Raw genomic sequence first — 18,061 nt, forward strand, 5'->3', positions numbered from 1 at the left:
GGTGCCTGCGGGGTTCGGGGGGGCCCTTTAGGGTCTGGTCCTGTGACAATGGGGTTGCAGGGCCATTCCGTGGCCCCCCTTCTCTGCTTGCGCACGTTTTGCGGGGATTGTGGTCGCTAACCGGCACAGTGATGTTTTTTGGTTAGGGACTCATGTGTATCAGAAGACCTGCACGTGGTACATGAGGCAATATGGTTTGGCCATATTATATACTAACTTCTGATGTTGGTTTTAAATGTAGCTGAATAAGCTTTCGTGTCAGCCATGGGAGCCATTTCTGTCTTTTTGGCTTGTGCATAACATTACAAATCTTGGTTCAGCAAACGCTGTGGCTGACATTGAGGTAGTAACTGTGCTTTAGAGAGTTGGTGCTTTTTAGAGAAGAGGAAGAGGAGAGGAGTTGCCAGTGGAACCCTGCCCAATGTAGTATATGTGCTCTGCCGGAACAAGGGTGTAGAAAGAAGAAATAAGTGATACTCTTACTCATGGATGCCTAGTTGTGGCTCTGAACTGCCTATGCCCCCCGTCACCAGTTTTCTGGGTGTAGCAGGTTACCGAGACTTCCCAGTTGTCCTGCACTGCGCGGTAGGATATGTAGACCTGTAGCTACGTAGATATGTAGCTCTGGTAGCTTTGTCGTACTGGGGTCGGTTCCTTTTGTTTCAGGAGACCGCCCTGCATGTTTTAGAAGGGTTCGTGGAGTGGGCAATGGTAAGTGAAACTTAGCCCTGCATAGTGTACTCAGTTGCTTGCATAGAAAATAAAGTCTTTTGTTGCGTTTCTGGTCCCTGTCAGGGGTCCCGGTCAAAACCAGGCCCTGGCTTAACTTTTGCAGGAACTAGGTCTGGTTGTGTCCTCTCACTCTGAAACTAGTTCTAGACTGACTCACTTCCTTCACCAAGACTAACTCCTCCTGCAGGGGTAAATTTAAACCCTCCTGTGAGTGGATGGTCTGAGTGTGTGTGTGTATATAAGAGAAGAAAGATAGGATAGGTTAGAAACAGCAAGCACTGGTGACTGGTCAGCACACAAACATATATGGTGATATAAAACAGTTAACCCTTGACTTCAGCTGTGCATAGAAGACACTAAAAACGGTGGTGACACCTAGTGGGGAAAACAAAGTACAACGTCTCCCACTGGCTAGCCTGAAGGAATGACTTACTCAGGTGCTCTATACCAGGGCTTCTCAACCTGCGGTACGCGTACCCCAGGGGGTACACTCCACAGGTTCAGGGGGCACGCCGAGAGGTGGGAAAAATTAACCTTTGCTTTGGTTGCCGGGACACTGCTATCACCCAGCAATGTCCTGGCACCTGTCCCCGCCGCCGCTGTCACCTTCCTTACCCCAGCAGCGTTCTGTGGGAGATGGGGAATTGGTGATGCTAGTGGGGCGGGGTGACACCTAGTGGGGAAAACAAAGTACAACATCTCCCACTGGCTAACCTGAAGGAATGACTTACTCAGGTGCTCTATACCAGGGCTTCTCAACCTGCGGTACGCGGACCTCAGGGGGTACGCTCCACAGGTTGAGGGGGCACGCTGGGAGGTGGGAAAAATTAAACCTTTGCTTTGGGTGCCGGGACACTGCTATCACCCAGCAATGTCCTGACACCTGTCCCCGCCGCCGCTGTCACCTTCCTTCCCTCAGCAGCGTTCTGTGGGAGATGGGGATTTGGTGATGCTACTCGGGGAAGGATGGAGACACAGGATACCAAGCAGCAGCCTCTGGTGCACGCTCTTCCCTTGGCTGCCGGATCGGGAGCGGCGAGCGGCGTCCACCCAGGGGCTTTAAAAGTGTGGAAGGCGGGCGGAAAGGACAAGCGGCGGCTGGCTGATGTCCCCTCCAGCGGCTGCAGGACCAGTAAGCGGGGGCTTAAAGAAGATCAGCGGCAAGGGGGTCGTGGTTCGCGGGGCTCCGAAAGCAGTGAGTTGTAGACTGAGAGCAGGGGTTCCCCCCACGTCACCTCCGCTACCCTCTTGAAGCCCCCGTATCAGGATGGTATCTCTGCAGAGCATTATGCGCCCCTCGGCTCGTGCTGTGCGGCCGAGTGGGCGCTGATTTTCTTGTATTCTGTGTTTTGTTTTTGCAGTGTGTGAACACTGGCTTATATGCTCACTTTGTTTGGAGACACACCCGACTTCACCTGCTGAATTTTGTCTGGCCATGTCATGGTTAATCTGTGTTTTGGTTCTGCTGTGACTGACAAGTATTCCTGCCTGTGGATCGGTTTTGTTTTCAGCTGTCTGTGTTTGGAGTTCAGGGGGATGGTCAAATTACGTTCTGGACCAGAACCCTGGCCTCCTATATAACTCCTCTCATCACCTCCTCTCTCCACCTCCCCCATCACCTCCTCTCTCTCCACCTCCTCTCTCCATCTTCCCCATCACCTCCTCTCATCACCTCCTCTCCCCATCACCTCCTCTCATCACCTCCTCTCTCCATCTCCCCCATCACCTCCTCTCTCCATCTTCCCCATCACCTCCTCTCATCACCTCCTCTCTCCATCTCCCCCATCACCTCCTCTCTCCACCTCCTCTCTCCATCTCCCCCATCATCTCCCCCATCACCTCCTCTCTCCATCTTCCCCATCACCTCCTCTCATCACCTCCTCTCTCCATCTCCCCCATCACCTCCTCTCTCTACCTCCCCATCACTTCCTCTCATCACCTCCTCTCTCCATCTCCCCATCACCTCCTCTCTCCATCTCCCCCATCACCTCCTCCTCTCTCCATCTCCCCCATCACCTCCTCTCTCCATCTCCATCTCCCCATCACCTCCTCTCATCACCTCCTCTCTCCACCTCCCCATCACCTCCTCTCTCCACCTCCCCATCACCTCCTCTCATCACCTCCTCTCTCCACCTCCCCATCACCTCCTCTCATCACCTCCTCTCTCCACCTCCCCATCACCTCCTCTCTCCACCTCCCCATCACCTCCTCTCATCACCTCCTCTCTCCACCTCCCCCATCACCTCCTCTCTCCACCTCCCCATCACCTCCTCTCTCCATCTCCCCATCACCTCCTCTCATCACCTCTTCTCTCCACCTCCCCATCACCTCCTCTCTCCACCTCCCCATCACCTCCTCTCTCCATCTCCCCATCACCTCCTCTCATCACCTCCTCTCTCCACCTCCCCATCACCTCCTCTCTCCACCTCCCCTTCACCTCCTCTCTCCACCTCCCCTTCACCTCCTCTCTCCATCTCCCCCATCACCTCCTCTCTCCACCTCCCCATCACCTCCTCTCTCCACCTCCCCTTCACCTCCTCTCTCCATCTCCCCCATCACCTCCTCTCTTCATCTCCCCATCACCTCCTCTCATCACCTCCTCTCTCCACCTCCCCTTCACCTCCTCTCTCCATCTCCCCCATCACCTCCTCTCTCCATCTCCCCCATCACCTCCTCTCTCCATCTCCCCCATCACCTCCTTTTATCACCTCCTCTCTCCATGTGGCTACAAAGGGAGAGTTATCTGGCTTCAGGGGGAGGTATCTGGCTATGATGGGAGGAGGTATATGGCTGCAGGGGAACATGTCTAGCTCCATGGGACAGATCTGGCAGTAAGAAACATATCCAGCTTCAGGGGACAAATCCGTCTAGAAGAAACATATCTGACTGCAGGGGACCTACCTGGCATTTAAAAACATATCTGGCTGCAGGGAGCATGCCTAGCTACAGAAAGCATATCTGGATGCAAGGGGCATATCTGACTCCAGGAGGCACATCTGGCTGCAAAAGGCATACCTAGCCGAAAGGGCTGCAAAGGATGTGTTTGGCTTCAGGGGACATATCTTGCTCCAGGGGCATAGCTAGCTGAAAGAGACATATCATGCTTACCTGCCCATGCTCCTGCCTGCTTCTCTTGAATCTGGCTCACTAACGGCCTCCTCATCCAATCAGTGCGCTGTTCCATTGCAGCCACTGATTGGCTGAGCGGGCCTTAAGTGACCCCTGAGACTAAAAAGCAGGTGGGAGTGCAGGCAGGTAAGCATGATCTGCTTAAAGCCCGGCAGCTAATTAGGTAAATAGACAGCGGCTATAAAAATCCACTTCGAGAATTCAGAGCCATAGGCCATAACATTATAGAACATTTCGCCTGATTTAGCTGCGAAATGTATGTGTGAATCTACCCTAAGGCAATGTTTATAATGAATCGCATCCTTGGCGGTACTCGTCTGGAGCATCTCGTCGCATGGGGGTACTTGGCTTGAAAAGGTTGAGAAACACTGTCCTAGACAACACCTGTGATGTGACAGCACAATATCAGTACACGTGGGGGCTGGGCCCGCCTCCAATGTACCAAATGACCTAATTTGCTTAGAAAGGGAAAAAAATCGTAGGAACCAGATGGCGTTTTGAAAAATGTCTTTACCTCTACATTAAAAAGAATTCTTAAATATTTTCCTCTGACCAATTTGTCTAGACAAAAGCTTTCTGCTCAGTCAAGATAATTTCTCAGCATTCATCTCATTATCATCTCAGGCAGAAAGTCGACACTTGTATATAGATACTACAGGATTCTCCATTCACAATAGGTAATGTTCATACCTCCCCTCCTTGCACGTGCCAACATCAGCCTTACAGAGTGGTCAGCAAGTTGTCTTCAGACACCTGTCTCCTATCTGCATGCAACTGTTGTAAATCAGGTTGCTGAACTGCTGTTAAAGGGGTTATCCAGCGCTATAAAAACATGGCCACTTCCCCCCTCTCTTGTCTCCAGATTGGGTGGGGTTTCAAACTCAGTGCAATTGAACTAAATGGAGCTTAATTGCAAACCACACCTGACCTGGAGACAAGAGAGGGGGAAAAGTGGCCATGTTTTTGTAGCGCTGGATAACCCCTGTAACAAAGCAGCAGCTTAAGCATAATGGCTGCTTCCATAGACAATATAATAAAAGCAAAGAATAATAAAAGAAAATGTTTCAGTATCTGGCTTCAAAATGGTTATCCAATGCTTTCAGTGGTTACAGGTAATGGTGAGATGTCATCTCTGGAATTGGGTAAACAGAGGCCATTGGGGGGTCATGGAAAAATTGGGACTACTATCATCATTGCAATGTAAGAACCAGGGGGCTTATGGGAACAATTACAGAACATGATATATACTTTGTAGTTGTTGTTATATATTTTGCTCACCTATCACCATTGCTTTCCCTGTGCTCCGTTCTATTGGGCTCTGCAGGCTGGGGTGAGATACTCTGCAGATATACTCCACATCATCAGACTGTGACAGAGCTGTGAATGATAAGGAGGAGGAGCAGGAGTAGGAGTTGTCACCCGTCCTCTCTTGTGTACAGGAGATATTGTATCTTCCATCTATACATTGTTTTTCAGACGTCCCCCTCTTCTCATACCAGGTCACTGTCAATTTATTTGGGAAGAACTCTGAGATTTTGCAGGTGATTGTCGTCTTTTTGCCCTTTTGTAGAATCAGAGGAGTCATGTCCACAATTCTTGGATACCACGGGAAATCTACAAAATATTAGTGTTACATATAAAACAATAATATCACATATACAGTATATGTATGGTAAAACAATGCAGTCATGTAATATCACCAAAAGCTGTGTGTCGGGGGGGGTGTAGGGTCTCTAGTTCTACATATGTTTTCTTTATGTATTCTGTTTCTGTTCATCAGAACCCCCTTCTTTTGTTCAGATAATTTTATAGGGTGAAGTATGGGTGAAAAAGCCAAGTAATAGCATTTTTATCATAAAACACCACTGTTCCTTCACACATATTCTGATAAATATTCGCCTTTGTGTTTCAACCACTCCCATATCCCTGCTTGTATCCCTGTAAAAGCAAAACTAAGCAAAATATTTAATAATGACCTATTGATAAAGTGTTTTTGCACCATAATAAGTTCAAGCAATATAATAAAAAGTCTTGCAGTTATATTTGCTCCAGAATTTACTTAATTTGAATACTTGTGCTCAGTAGTCTACATATCTTATGGAAATCAGTAGTTATGACAAAACTGGAGATGTTAGAAAGTTTGTATGCACAAGAAAGGATAAGCGGCACTGCTCCTCAAACGCGGTGGGTGCCAGCGGTCCAAGTCCTGATGGGGACCGATATAAGTAGTAGAAGATAGTCCACGGCACACCAGGTAACGGTGAAAAAAGTTCAGTGTTTAATCACAACAAATTCATGTTACAGCACTCCAGTGACGCGACGTTTCTGCAGCCTCACGCTGCCTTTTTCAAGCGCTTGAAAAAGGCAGCGTGAGGCTGCAGAAACGTTGCGTCACTGGAGTGCTGTAACATGAATTTGTTGTGATTAAACACTGAACTTTTTTCACCGTTACCTGGTGTGCCGTGGACTATCTTCTACTATCTATCTATCTACCCAGAATTTTCTGTCTGGAATGTTTAGGGAAGAAGAAAAAGTTTCAAATTCCACTAGTAAATGAAAGATTTGTTTTCAGAGTAGAATGATATTTGGGAATTTGGGTAATTGAGAGCAGCCTCAACAGCATCGAGTAGTGTGGTGTCATGATAATGCAATATTCTATATAGAACATGGTATAGTCCATGGAGTAATATACTATATAGCACCTGGTATGGTCCATGGTGTAATATTCCATATAGAACCTGGCATGGTAAATGGAGTAATATCCCATATAGAAACTGGTATGGTCCATGGTGTGATATCCTATATAGAAACTAGTTTGGTCCATGGTTTAATATCCCATAGAGAACCTGGTATGGTCCATGGTGTGATATTCTACATAGAACCTGGTATGGTCCATGGTGTGATATCCTATATAGAACATGGTATGGTCCATGGTGTAATATCTTATATAGAAACTGGTATGGTCCATGGTGTAATATCCCATATAGAAACTAGTATGGTCCATGGAGTAATACACTATATAGAACATGGTATGGTTCATGGTGTAATATCCCATATAGCACTTTTTATGGTCCATGGTCACACTCCATAGAGATTATATATATATATATATATATATATATATATATATACACACACACACCATCCTTTTAGTAACATTATGATATGACAGTCCAATGGTCTAAAAGCACTTTGAGATCTAGGACCCTTGTTTAACCCCTTTCTTGACTTCTTTGACATATGTTAATTAAGGGGCTAAGGCTACGTAAAAGTACGATGGCAACAACGGCCGTACTTTTGGCGCGGTGGAACAATGCCTGTTTCTTTATGGGATCCCGGCCAGACCGTATACACATCGTACACGCTCCTGCCGGGATCCCATACGGGGCCGCAAATAACTGACGTCAGTTTTCTGTGGCCGAAATTCAGTCAATTCCGGCCGCAGAAAGACCTGTCAGTTCACACAGTGAAGCGAGCCGCTCACTCGCTTGGGCAGCTCTCTTTACTGTGTGCTATGGGAAGCTCTGATGCACCCGCATCAGAGCTCTGTGGCCGGAAAGATCATCCGGCCGGTACTTAAGTACCGGCCGAGATGATCCGGCCAGAGACCGGCTGTTCCGTGACCTGGCCGGGGTCACGGAACGGCCGGTCTCTTACGTAGTGTGAACATAGCCTTAGGGTGTATGGAGGGTTAGGGGTCTATGGACACTTTGCTTTAGGACAGATCTAGGTCACACACATGGTGAATTATGGCGTCTTGTGAAGTTAGGAGGTTTCACCCAATGCTGCCTACTGTCCATACTGAGAGGAAAGTTTTGCTACTAACACCAGTTTCTGATCAGACAGAAAATTTGGCAAAGATGTATAGTCTCTAAGCACTGTCTTGCAACACTAAACTCTGTCAGTTTAAACTGAACCATTCACCCCGTGGCCCCGGCAGAAACTGACATACAGTGACATAAAGGTCAATATACTCACCACATCGCTCCTGGTCCCGTCCCGGATCCCGTTGACACAGAGAAATCGCCGATTCTTCTTCTCGCGCACATTATGGTAATGAGTGCCGCCAGGTCCGAAGTCCAGCCTTCTCCCCGCCTCCGACACTTGATTGACGCCGGGTCCTCTTCCTCCTCGTCTTCTTTCTTCTAGCCGGATCCCGCGCAGGCGTGGTGACAGTCGTTTTCGGCGCATGCGCAGTTCACAATTGAAGCCGCTCCGCAGCTTCACTGTTTACTGCGCGTCCGCCGATTGTCTCGAACACGTATCCTGTTTACCGCGCAGGCGCAGAAGAGGTGACAAGACCATCGCAACGGCGCCTGCGTGGGAATTCGTCAGAAGACTGAAGACGTCAATCAAGTTCCAGGAGGCGTGGATGGGCGGCGACGAGAAGAGGACCTCATGAATAAGTTGGACTCGTCCGTCGTTTCCTATGGACGTTGGACTCATCTCAGCTCATTACCATAATGGGCGGGAGAAGAAGAATCGGCGATTTCTCCGTGTCAACAACTGGATCCGGGACGGGACCGGGAGCGATGTGGGAAGTATATTGACCTTTACGTCACTGTATGTCAGTTTCTGCCGGGGGCCACAGGGTGAATGGTTCCCTTTAAGTCACAATCAAGATTAAAATCAAAATATGCAATTTAGGTAAATGCTGCCTGCATAACAGTCACTTTGGTCCATTGTTTCACCTTGGTGTCCTATGAACATCTCTCTGCATTCTGCCTTCTCCATTGTTTCATGTTTCCATGTCACTTTTATTTTGAAATCTTTTTCTTCTAATACCATTCCTGGGATTTTACACTCAGTATTGGTGGAGAATGTTCCATCAGGATTGTCAGTGACCGTTTCCTGTGATGGCTTCTTCTCCAGGGATCGGCCATCGCTCCATGTGATCATTATGTCTTTGGGATAAAACCTTAGAAGTGATAAAGTTGCTGTTACATCTCCTGAGTCATTGATAAATAGCCGGATAGGTTGATCAATTGTTGGTTTTGCTGAAAAAAAAAAATTATCTTTATTGGGCTAAATTTAGAGTCAGCCCAAGTGGCTGTATCCATAACCAGATGGCTTATAATTATTCATTATACTACATGCAGTAGATTGATCAATTTAGACACAAGCAATAAATCACAAAACTAAATGAAAAGTCTCTCTAAAATGACAATAAAGGGAATCAAAATGTTGCATGTGCCCGATAATTTAACCACAAACAATATCACCTTATCCCGCAAGAAATGAGCCTCCACACAGCTCTGTCGGTAAAAGAAAAAAAAAATAATGGTTTTCAAAATATGGCGATTTTTAAAAAAAATAATAAATGGTTTTTATTGCATAAAAGTATGCCACCATTTAAAAAAGTACATAAATTGTTTTTTGCTATAAGTGTACAATCTGTGCGATATATAAAAATCTGGCATTTACCAAAAATGGCCCAGATTAAAAAAAAAAAAATTGTTAAAAAAAAAAAGGCCTCTATCAATGATAGAATAACACTCCTATGGTCTAACAAGCTCCACCTTTTGACTTGTCACTTTAGTCATACATTTTGACCCCTTGATACTTCGGGGTTTTTTAAAAGGCGCACGGTGCCCAAAAACCACTGAGCCCCTGTGACCAAGTAGCTGTCCACATTCACACATATATCCCACTGCTGCACAATGTGTTGAGCACTACTGTGGCACATCTGTAGAAAATAGCAGCTTTTATTTTACATCTTCTGCACATTAATTTCTAAAAAAAAAAAAACACCACTGCAATTTGGGTTGCTGCTGTACTTGTACCGGCAGAACAAATGTTCTTGTGTTTTTTCTTTCCTGACGACCTACTTACCCTACACCTGTAGCTCCCTGTACTTACCCCACACTTGTAGCTGCCCTGCACTTACCCCACACTTGTAGCTGCCAGTACTTACCCCACACCTGTAGCTGCCCTGTACTTACCCCACACCTGCAGCTGCCCTGTGCTCCTCTGTGTTGGCTGTGCCAGGCTGGGATGTGTAACTCTACAGATGATCTCTGAGCCTTGATCCTCCAGGGATGGAGTAAGCACTAGACACGCTGTACAGGTAAATGTCTTATCCCGCTGTTGCTGTGATTTGTGGAGGATTATCTTATATTTCTCAGTTGTTGTAATTATTTCCTCATTGTCCATCACTTTCCTAATCCAACTCACAGTGAGATCATCAGGGTAGAAGTGTGAGATTGTGCACTGGAGCTGTGCCTGGCCGTCCACCAGCAGATTCGGTGTAACTATATCTCCCAGTTCTGGGGAGGACATAAGATCTGTGGAGAAAAAAATTAACAAAGAAAGGAGTTAGTCATTGTGTCCTCCAATTTCATGTTAATTTGCAAAATGTGTTAGCAACATGTCATAGTTGGCTACAATTGAGAGTTGCCTCCTGCCACTATTTGGCTTTAGGAAAACAGTTTTTCTATTAAAAGTACATTAAAAGTTATATAGATGTGTCTATATTATGTATTACCATATCTGTGCGGTTCTGCCACACTGGTAGCTGATTGACATCCAGGAAGTGAAGAAAAATGGCCTCTGTGCCAATTCACTTTGTCTCCTGCTCCCACTGCTGTCCCACCCTAGGAGATAAAGATTGCATGTCTCTGTCTCACATTGTGTGTGTTTGCTGAGGACAGGCTGATGATGCAGACAGGGGGCAGGGCGTGATTTCACAGGAGGCTTGGCTGGATCCGCCAATCCCCTGAGTGATTCACCTGATTCATCTCTGACTGGCCAGAAGCAGCTGCTGCAACTTTGCTGATTGTGTAAAACTCTGCAGTGATATTAGGGCTATGTTCACACATGTTGGAGTGTCATTGCATTACTGCAGCGTATTCACAAAAAAGATGCAGTAACACAATTAAATGATGCTAAATGGCAGAGAGGATCAGAGCCGGCACTGCCAATCCCACCTGGAGAAAAAACAAGGCATAAACAGTATATCCCATATAAGATAATATCAGATAAAGAATACAGTGTGCTGTGTGGTGTTACAGGTAGAGAATACAGTGTGCTGTGTGGTGTTACAGGTAGAGAATACAGTGTGCTGTGTGGTGTTACAGGTAGAGAATACAGTGTGCTGTGTGGTGTTACAGGTAGAGAATACAGTGCTGTGTGGTGTTACAGGTAGAGAATACAGCGTGCTGTGTGGTGTTACAGGTAGAGAATACAGTGCTGTGTGGTGTTACAGGTAGAGAATACAGTGTGCTGTGTGGTGTTACAGGTAGAGAATACAGCGTGCTGTGTGGTGTTACAGGTAGAGAATACAGTGTGCTGTGTGGTGTTATAGGTAGAGAATACAGTGCTGTGTGGTGTTACAGGTAGAGAATACAGTGCTGTGTGGTGTTACCGGTAGAGAATACAGTGCTGTGTGGTGTTACAGGTAGAGAATACAGCGTGCTGTGTGGTGTTACAGGTAGAGAATACAGCGTGCTGTGTGGTGTTACAATTAGAGAATACAGTGTGCTGTGTGGTGTTACAGGTAGAGAATACAGTGTGCTGTGTGGTGTTACAGGTAGAGAATACAGTGTGCTGTGTGGTGTTACAGGTAGAGAATACAGTGCTGTGTGGTGTTACAAGTAGAGAATACAGTGCTGTGTGGTGTTACAGGTAGAGAATATAGCGCGCTGTGTGGTGTTACAGGTAGAGAATACAGCGTGCTGTGTGGTGTTACAGGTAGAGAATACAGCGTGCTGTGTGGTGTTACAGGTAGAGAATACAGTGTGCTGTGTGGTGTTACAGGTAGAGAATACAGGGTGCTGTGTGGTGTTACAGGTAGAGAATACAGTGTGCTGTGTGGTGTTACAGGTAGAGAATACAGGGTGCTGTGTGGTGTTACAGGTAGAGAATACAGTGTGCTGTGTGGTGTTACAGGTATAGAATACATTGCTGTGTGGTGTTATAGGCAGAGAATACAGCGTGCTGTGTGGTGTTACAGGTAGAGAATACAGTGCTGTGTGGTGTTACAGGTAGAGACTACAGTGCTGTGGGTGTTACAGGTAGAGAATACAGCGTGCTGTGTGGTGTTACAGGTAGAGAATACAGTGTACTGTGTGGTGTTACAGGTATAGAATACAGTGCTGTGGGTGTTACAGGTAGAGACTACAGTGCTGTGGGTGTTACAGGTAGGGACTACAGTGCTGTGGGTGTTACAGGTAGAGAATACAGTGTGCTGTGTGGTGTTACAGGTAGAGAATACAGCGTGCTGTGTGGTGTTACAGGTAGAGAATAAAGCGTGCTGTGTGGTGTTACAGGTATAGAATACAGTGTGCTGTGGGTGTTACAGGTAGAGAATACAGTGCTGTGTGGTGTTACAGGTAGAGAATACAGCGTGCTGTGTGGTGTTACAGGTAGAGAATACAGTGTGCTGTGTGGTGTTACAGGTAGAGAATACAGTGTGCTGTGTGGTGTTACAGGTAGAGAATACAGTGCTGTGTGGTGTTACAGGTAGAGAATACAGTGCTGTGTGGTGTTACAGGTAGAGAATACAGTGCTGTGTGGTGTTACAGGTAGAGAATACAGTGTGCTGTGTGGTGTTACAGGTAGAGAATACAGTGTGCTATATGGTGTTACAGGTAGAGAATACAGCATGCTGTGTGGTGTTACAGGTAGAGAATACAGCGTGCTGTGTGGTGTTACAGGTATAGAATACAGTGTGCTATATGGTGTTACAGGTATAGAATACAGTGTGCTGTGTGGTGTTACAGGTATAGAATACAGTGTGCTGTGTGGTGTTACAGGTAGAGAATACAGCGTGCTGTGTGGTGTTACAGGTAGGGAATACAGTGTACTGTGTGGTTTTACAGGTAGAGAATACAGAGTACTGTGTAATGTTACAGGTATAGAATACAGCGTGCTGTGTGGTGTTACAGGTAGGGAATACAGTGTACTGTGTGATGTTACAGGTATAGAATACAGCGTGCTGCGGGGTGTTACAGGTAGAGAATACAGCGTGCTGTGTGGTGTTACAGGTAGGGAATACAGTGTACTGTGTGGTGTTACAGGTAGAGAATACAGAGTACTGTGTGATGTTACAGGTATAGAATACAGCGTGCTGTGTGGTGTTACAGGTAGAGAATACAGAGTACTGTGTGATGTTACAGGTAGAGAATACAGCGTGCTGTGTGGTGTTACAGGTAGAGAATACAGCGTGCTGTGTGGTGTTACAGGTAGAGAATACAGTGTGCTATATGGTGTTACAGGTAGAGAATACAGCATGCTGTGTGGTTTTACAGGTATAGAATACAGTGTGCTATATGGTGTTACAGGTATAGAATACAGTGTGCTGTGTGGTGTTACAGGTATAGAATACAGTGTGCTGTGTGGTGTTACAGGTAGAGAATACAGCGTGCTGTGTGGTTTTACAGGTAGGGAATACAGTGTACTGTGTGGTGTTACAGGTAGAGAATACAGCGTGCTGCGGGGTGTTACAGGTAGAGAATACAGCGTGCTGTGTGGTGTTACAGGTAGGGAATACAGTGTACTGTGTGGTTTTACAGGTAGAGAATACAGAGTACTGTGTAATGTTACAGGTATAGAATACAGCGTGCTGTGTGGTGTTACAGGTAGGGAATACAGTGTACTGTGTGATGTTACAGGTATAGAATACAGCGTGCTGCGGGGTGTTACAGGTAGAGAATACAGCGTGCTGTGTGGTGTTACAGGTAGGGAATACAGTGTACTGTGTGGTGTTACAGGTAGAGAATACAGAGTACTGTGTGATGTTACAGGTATAGAATACAGCGTGCTGTGTGGTGTTACAGGTAGAGAATACAGAGTACTGTGTGATGTTACAGGTAGAGAATACAGCGTGCTGTGTGGTGTTACAGGTAGAGAATACAGCGTGCTGTGTGGTGTTACAGGTATAGAATACAGTGTGCTGTGTGGTGTTACAGGTATAGAATACAGTGTGCTGTGTGGTGTTACAGGTATAGAATACAGTGTGCTGTGTGGTGTTACAGGTAGAGAATACAGCGTGCTGTGTGGTGTTACAGGTAGAGAATACAGTGTGCTGTGTGGTGTTATAGGTAGAGAATACAGCGTGCTGTGTGGTGTTACAGGTATAGAATACAGTGTGCTGTGCGGTGTTACAGGTAGAGAATACAGTGCTGTGTGGTGTTACAGGTAGAGAATATAGCGCGCTGTGTGGTGTTACAGGTAGAGAATACAGCGTGCTGTGTGGTGTTACAGGTAGAGAATACAGTGCTGTGTGGTGTTACAGGTAGAGAATACAGTGCTGTGTGGTGTTACAGGTAGAGAATATAGCGCGCTGTGTGGAGTTACAGGTAGAGAATACAGTGTGCTGTGAGGTGTTACAGGTATAGAATACAGCGTGCTGTGTGGTGTTACAGGTAGAGAATACAGTGTGCTGTGTGGTGTTACAGGTAGAGAATAAAGCGTGCTGTGTGGTGTTACAGGTAGAGAATACAGCGTGCTGTGTGGTGTTACAGGTAGAAAATACAGTGCTGTGTGGTGTTACAGGTAGAGAATACAGCGTGCTGTGTGGTGTTACAGGTATAGAATACAGTGTGCTGTGTGGTGTTACAGGTAGAGAATACAGCGTGCTGTGTGGTGTTACAGGTAGAGAATACAGCGTGCTGTGTGGTGTTACAGGTATAGAATACAGTGTGCTGTGTGGTGTTACAGGTAGAGAATACAGTGTGCTATATGGTGTTACAGGTATAGAATACAGTGTGCTGTGTGGTGTTACAGGTAGAGAATACAGTGCTGTGTGGTGTTACAGGTATAGAATACAGCGTGCTGTGTGGTGTTACAGGTAGAGAATACAGCGTGCTGTGTGGTGTTACAGGTAGAGAATACAGCGTGTGTCAAAACAGAGACTACCTGACGAACAATATGGACAAATAATTAAAAAAATGGAACAAAAATTAATCCCTATACAAAATGAAATTAAATCGAGAAAAAGGGATAAATTCCTTCGAGACAAGCAAGATTACGATACAAAGAGAGTATTCTCGTGGAGTACAAGCAACTTTGGAAAAAGAAAGTTAAAGAGATCTGGGGGAAAACAACAACGTCAAAAGAAAAATATGGACTACTGGACTACGGATTCGGGTTCTGACTCGAGTACACCTGAGGATAGAGACTTAACCAAAAATGGACAATCTAAGGAGGGAGGTGCAGGAGGTGAGAGGTCTTCCCAGCACATACCCCCTTTAGAACAAAGACACGTAGGGGAAGGAAAAAGAAGCCCCGTATATACAAGGGGTGGGACGAAGCGGAAGCAGGTGTCCTGGCAGGCTTGACGGACGCGGCTTCTACTGATCCTACAGGTAATAATGTGATCAACTTGTCAAATGTTATATTATCTGAGGACTGTATGAATGTTCTATCTAGAGGTCTTAACTATTGTATGGTAAATAAATTCAATGAAACACAGTTCGATATAGATTTAGAAAAAGCTATGAGAAAGATTAACCTCCATAAAATATTTAATGATGTATCTGATAAACCACCCACACATAATGTAGCTATCCAAACCCCAGTGTGTATAGGGCCTTTGGGCTTTAGTACTTATAGTCAGTTCTCCACAGAAGAACAAGGTGTCTTGAGAGATCTATGTGAATTAATGGGGGGTGAGGATGTATATGACACACCTCATTGTGACAGCAAATTCATGGGGGGCAATAAATCCAGCTTTTTCCCTCCCTTGACGGCAGGTTCTTTTTTATACAATTTTACAAATAATGTGAAAAAACAGGTAAAAACACTCCAATACCCTTTGGTAGAAATGAATTTCTCGGAGAGAGAAAGGAGGGCAGTTAAATGGTTAAAAAATAACAAACAACTCGTTGTGAAACCTGCCGACAAGGGAGGGAATATAGTTGTTATGTCCAAAGAATATTATTTAAAAGAAGCTATGCGCCAACTGAGAGATCCAGAAACATATAAAACTTTGCCTGGGGATCCAACTGAGGGATATAAAAATCGCCTGAGAACATTGCTAAGAGGGGCGGTGGAAAAGGGCACTATAAGTAAGAAGGATGCTGAAAAATTAATACCGGTAAGTCCCAGTAAACCATACTGGTACTTCTTACCCAAGGTCCACAAGACCTTAGTGGACCCCCCTGGTCGCCCCATTGTGGCGGGCAGGGGTTCGGTTTCAGAATATCTGTCCCAATTCACTGATTGGTTCCTACGTCCCTTATTGACGAGTGTCCCCTCGTATTTGAGAGATACTAAAATGTTATTACAAGAACTGAAATCCCTATATATAGGTGAAGGTATGTGTTTAGTATCCATTGACGTTGTAAATTTGTATTCTAGAATAAGACATGAAGATGCTGTCACGGCAATCAGGAGGATCATGGCCAGGACGGATAAAAATAGAGAATGCGCAGAATTTATCTGCGAATCCATAGAATTTATTTTGAAAAATAACGCATTCATGTTTGATAATAAATGGTATGCTCAGTGTACAGGTGTGGCCATGGGGACTCCAGTAGCCCCAACCCTAGCAAATTTATTTTTAGCCCTGTGGGAAGAAGATTATGTTTACTCTAGCAATAATCCCTTTTTGTGCAAAATTAAATACTGGGGAAGATTTTTAGATGATACCCTAATTTTGTGGGAGGGTTCTAAGGAGGAATTTTTGGAATTTGCTGTCTATTTGAACAAAAACCCCCTTAATATGCAGTTCACAGCTGAATTTGGAGGAGACTCTATTAATTTTTTAGATGTGACAGCGTACATCGAAAATGGTGAACTGCATACTAAGGGGTATAGGAAAAAAACTGCTACTAATTCTCTACTCCATTATGATAGTTATCACCCTCATTATGTAAAGAATTCAGTCCCCTATGGGCAATTTATCCGTCTCCGAAGAATAAATAGTGAATATAATGAATTTCTACTACAGTCTCAAGAGTTAATAGGTAGGTTACGAGAAAGAAAATACCCAGAAGAAGTTATTGCTAGAGCATTTGAAAAAGCAGTGAGAATAGATAGAGATGATTTAGTCTTTAAAAAGAAAAATAAAAAGACGCAGAATAGATTTGTTTTTTCTTTTGAATTTAACCCTATGTCTGAACATATTAGAAATAGCATTTTACATAATTGGCATATATTACAAGAAGATGAGACACTGAAAGAAAAGACACAATTTCCCCCATTGATATCCTTCCGTAGGAGTAGAAACCTCAGAGATGAAATAGTAGAAGGGGTTATAAAGGAACATAACCGTATAGGTACATGGCTAGACGGTGCGGTACCGCAGGGAAACCACAAGTGTAGAAATTGTAATATATGTAACCAAATGGTGGAGAATTCCTATTTCTGTGTGGGGGGTAAGGAATTTTTTGTAAAAGATCTTATAACATGTCAAACAAAAAATGTGGTTTATATTTTATTTTGTCCCTGTAAATTTTTCTATATTGGGAAAACTATTAGAAAATTGCAAGTGAGAGTGAAGGAACATATGCGGTCACTCACTACGGGTAAAGGCTGTCCACGATTAATTAACCATATGAAAGAATGTCATAATTCCGATAAAAATTGCCTTAAATTCGCAGGTTTAAAAAGGGTAAAATCAGATGGTAATACGGACCTCCATAGAATGCTATTACAAATGGAGGCTCGTATTATAATCGAGACGGGAGCATTAGGCAGTCTCGGTTTGAATGATAGAAACGACTATAGCATTTTCCTCTAGGCTGTGTTCTAACCATATGTTTTTAATTATGTAAATTTATGTGATTACGTGTATATGTAGTAGAGAGTACGCCCCACTACCCAGAATGCCTTGAGAAAGCGCTAACAAGTGAGAAACGTGCGTGGGCAAGGAGTGAGGTCCTCTCTGATGTGCCGACTTTTGTACTGTCCTACGGAACAATAAAGGTGAATTTATTTCAAGGTGATGTGCCGTTCGCCTATTTCTTCTATATGAGATGCCTATGGACTACTGTTTGAACAGAGCACCACCGATACACCTAAAGGTGAGAGTACCCCACACCTGATATCAGTGGCGTGATTGAAGACCTGTAGTGCCGGTGCAATTTTTCTACTTGTATATCAATAGAATACAGCGTGCTGTGTGGTGTTACAGGTAGAGAATACAGCGTGCTGTGTGGTGTTACAGGTATAGAATACAGCGTGCTGTGTGGTGTTACAGGTAGAGAATACAGTGTGCTATATGGTGTTACAGGTAGAGAATACAGTGTGCTGTGTG

At 45.0% G+C, this 18,061-nt stretch overlaps 1 protein-coding gene across 2 annotated transcripts in view; it reads right to left on the minus strand.

Annotated features, from left to right (window-relative positions):
• LOC138801495 (uncharacterized) overlaps positions 1-18,061 on the minus strand; it is an 80,650-nt gene that overhangs the window by 30,842 nt on the left and 31,747 nt on the right. For both annotated transcript variants that reach the window (XM_069984389.1, XM_069984388.1), the window contains exons 8-10: positions 9,804-10,145; positions 8,553-8,858; positions 5,140-5,475 (exon numbers count right to left, since the gene is read on the minus strand). In XM_069984389.1, the coding sequence (XP_069840490.1) occupies positions 5,140-5,475; positions 8,553-8,858; positions 9,804-10,145 (984 nt within the window). The remainder of the gene's footprint in view (positions 1-5,139; positions 5,476-8,552; positions 8,859-9,803; positions 10,146-18,061) is intronic.

Source organism: Dendropsophus ebraccatus, chromosome 9 (genome assembly GCF_027789765.1).
Source record: "Dendropsophus ebraccatus isolate aDenEbr1 chromosome 9, aDenEbr1.pat, whole genome shotgun sequence".
Lineage (NCBI taxonomy): Eukaryota > Metazoa > Chordata > Amphibia > Anura > Hylidae > Dendropsophus > Dendropsophus ebraccatus.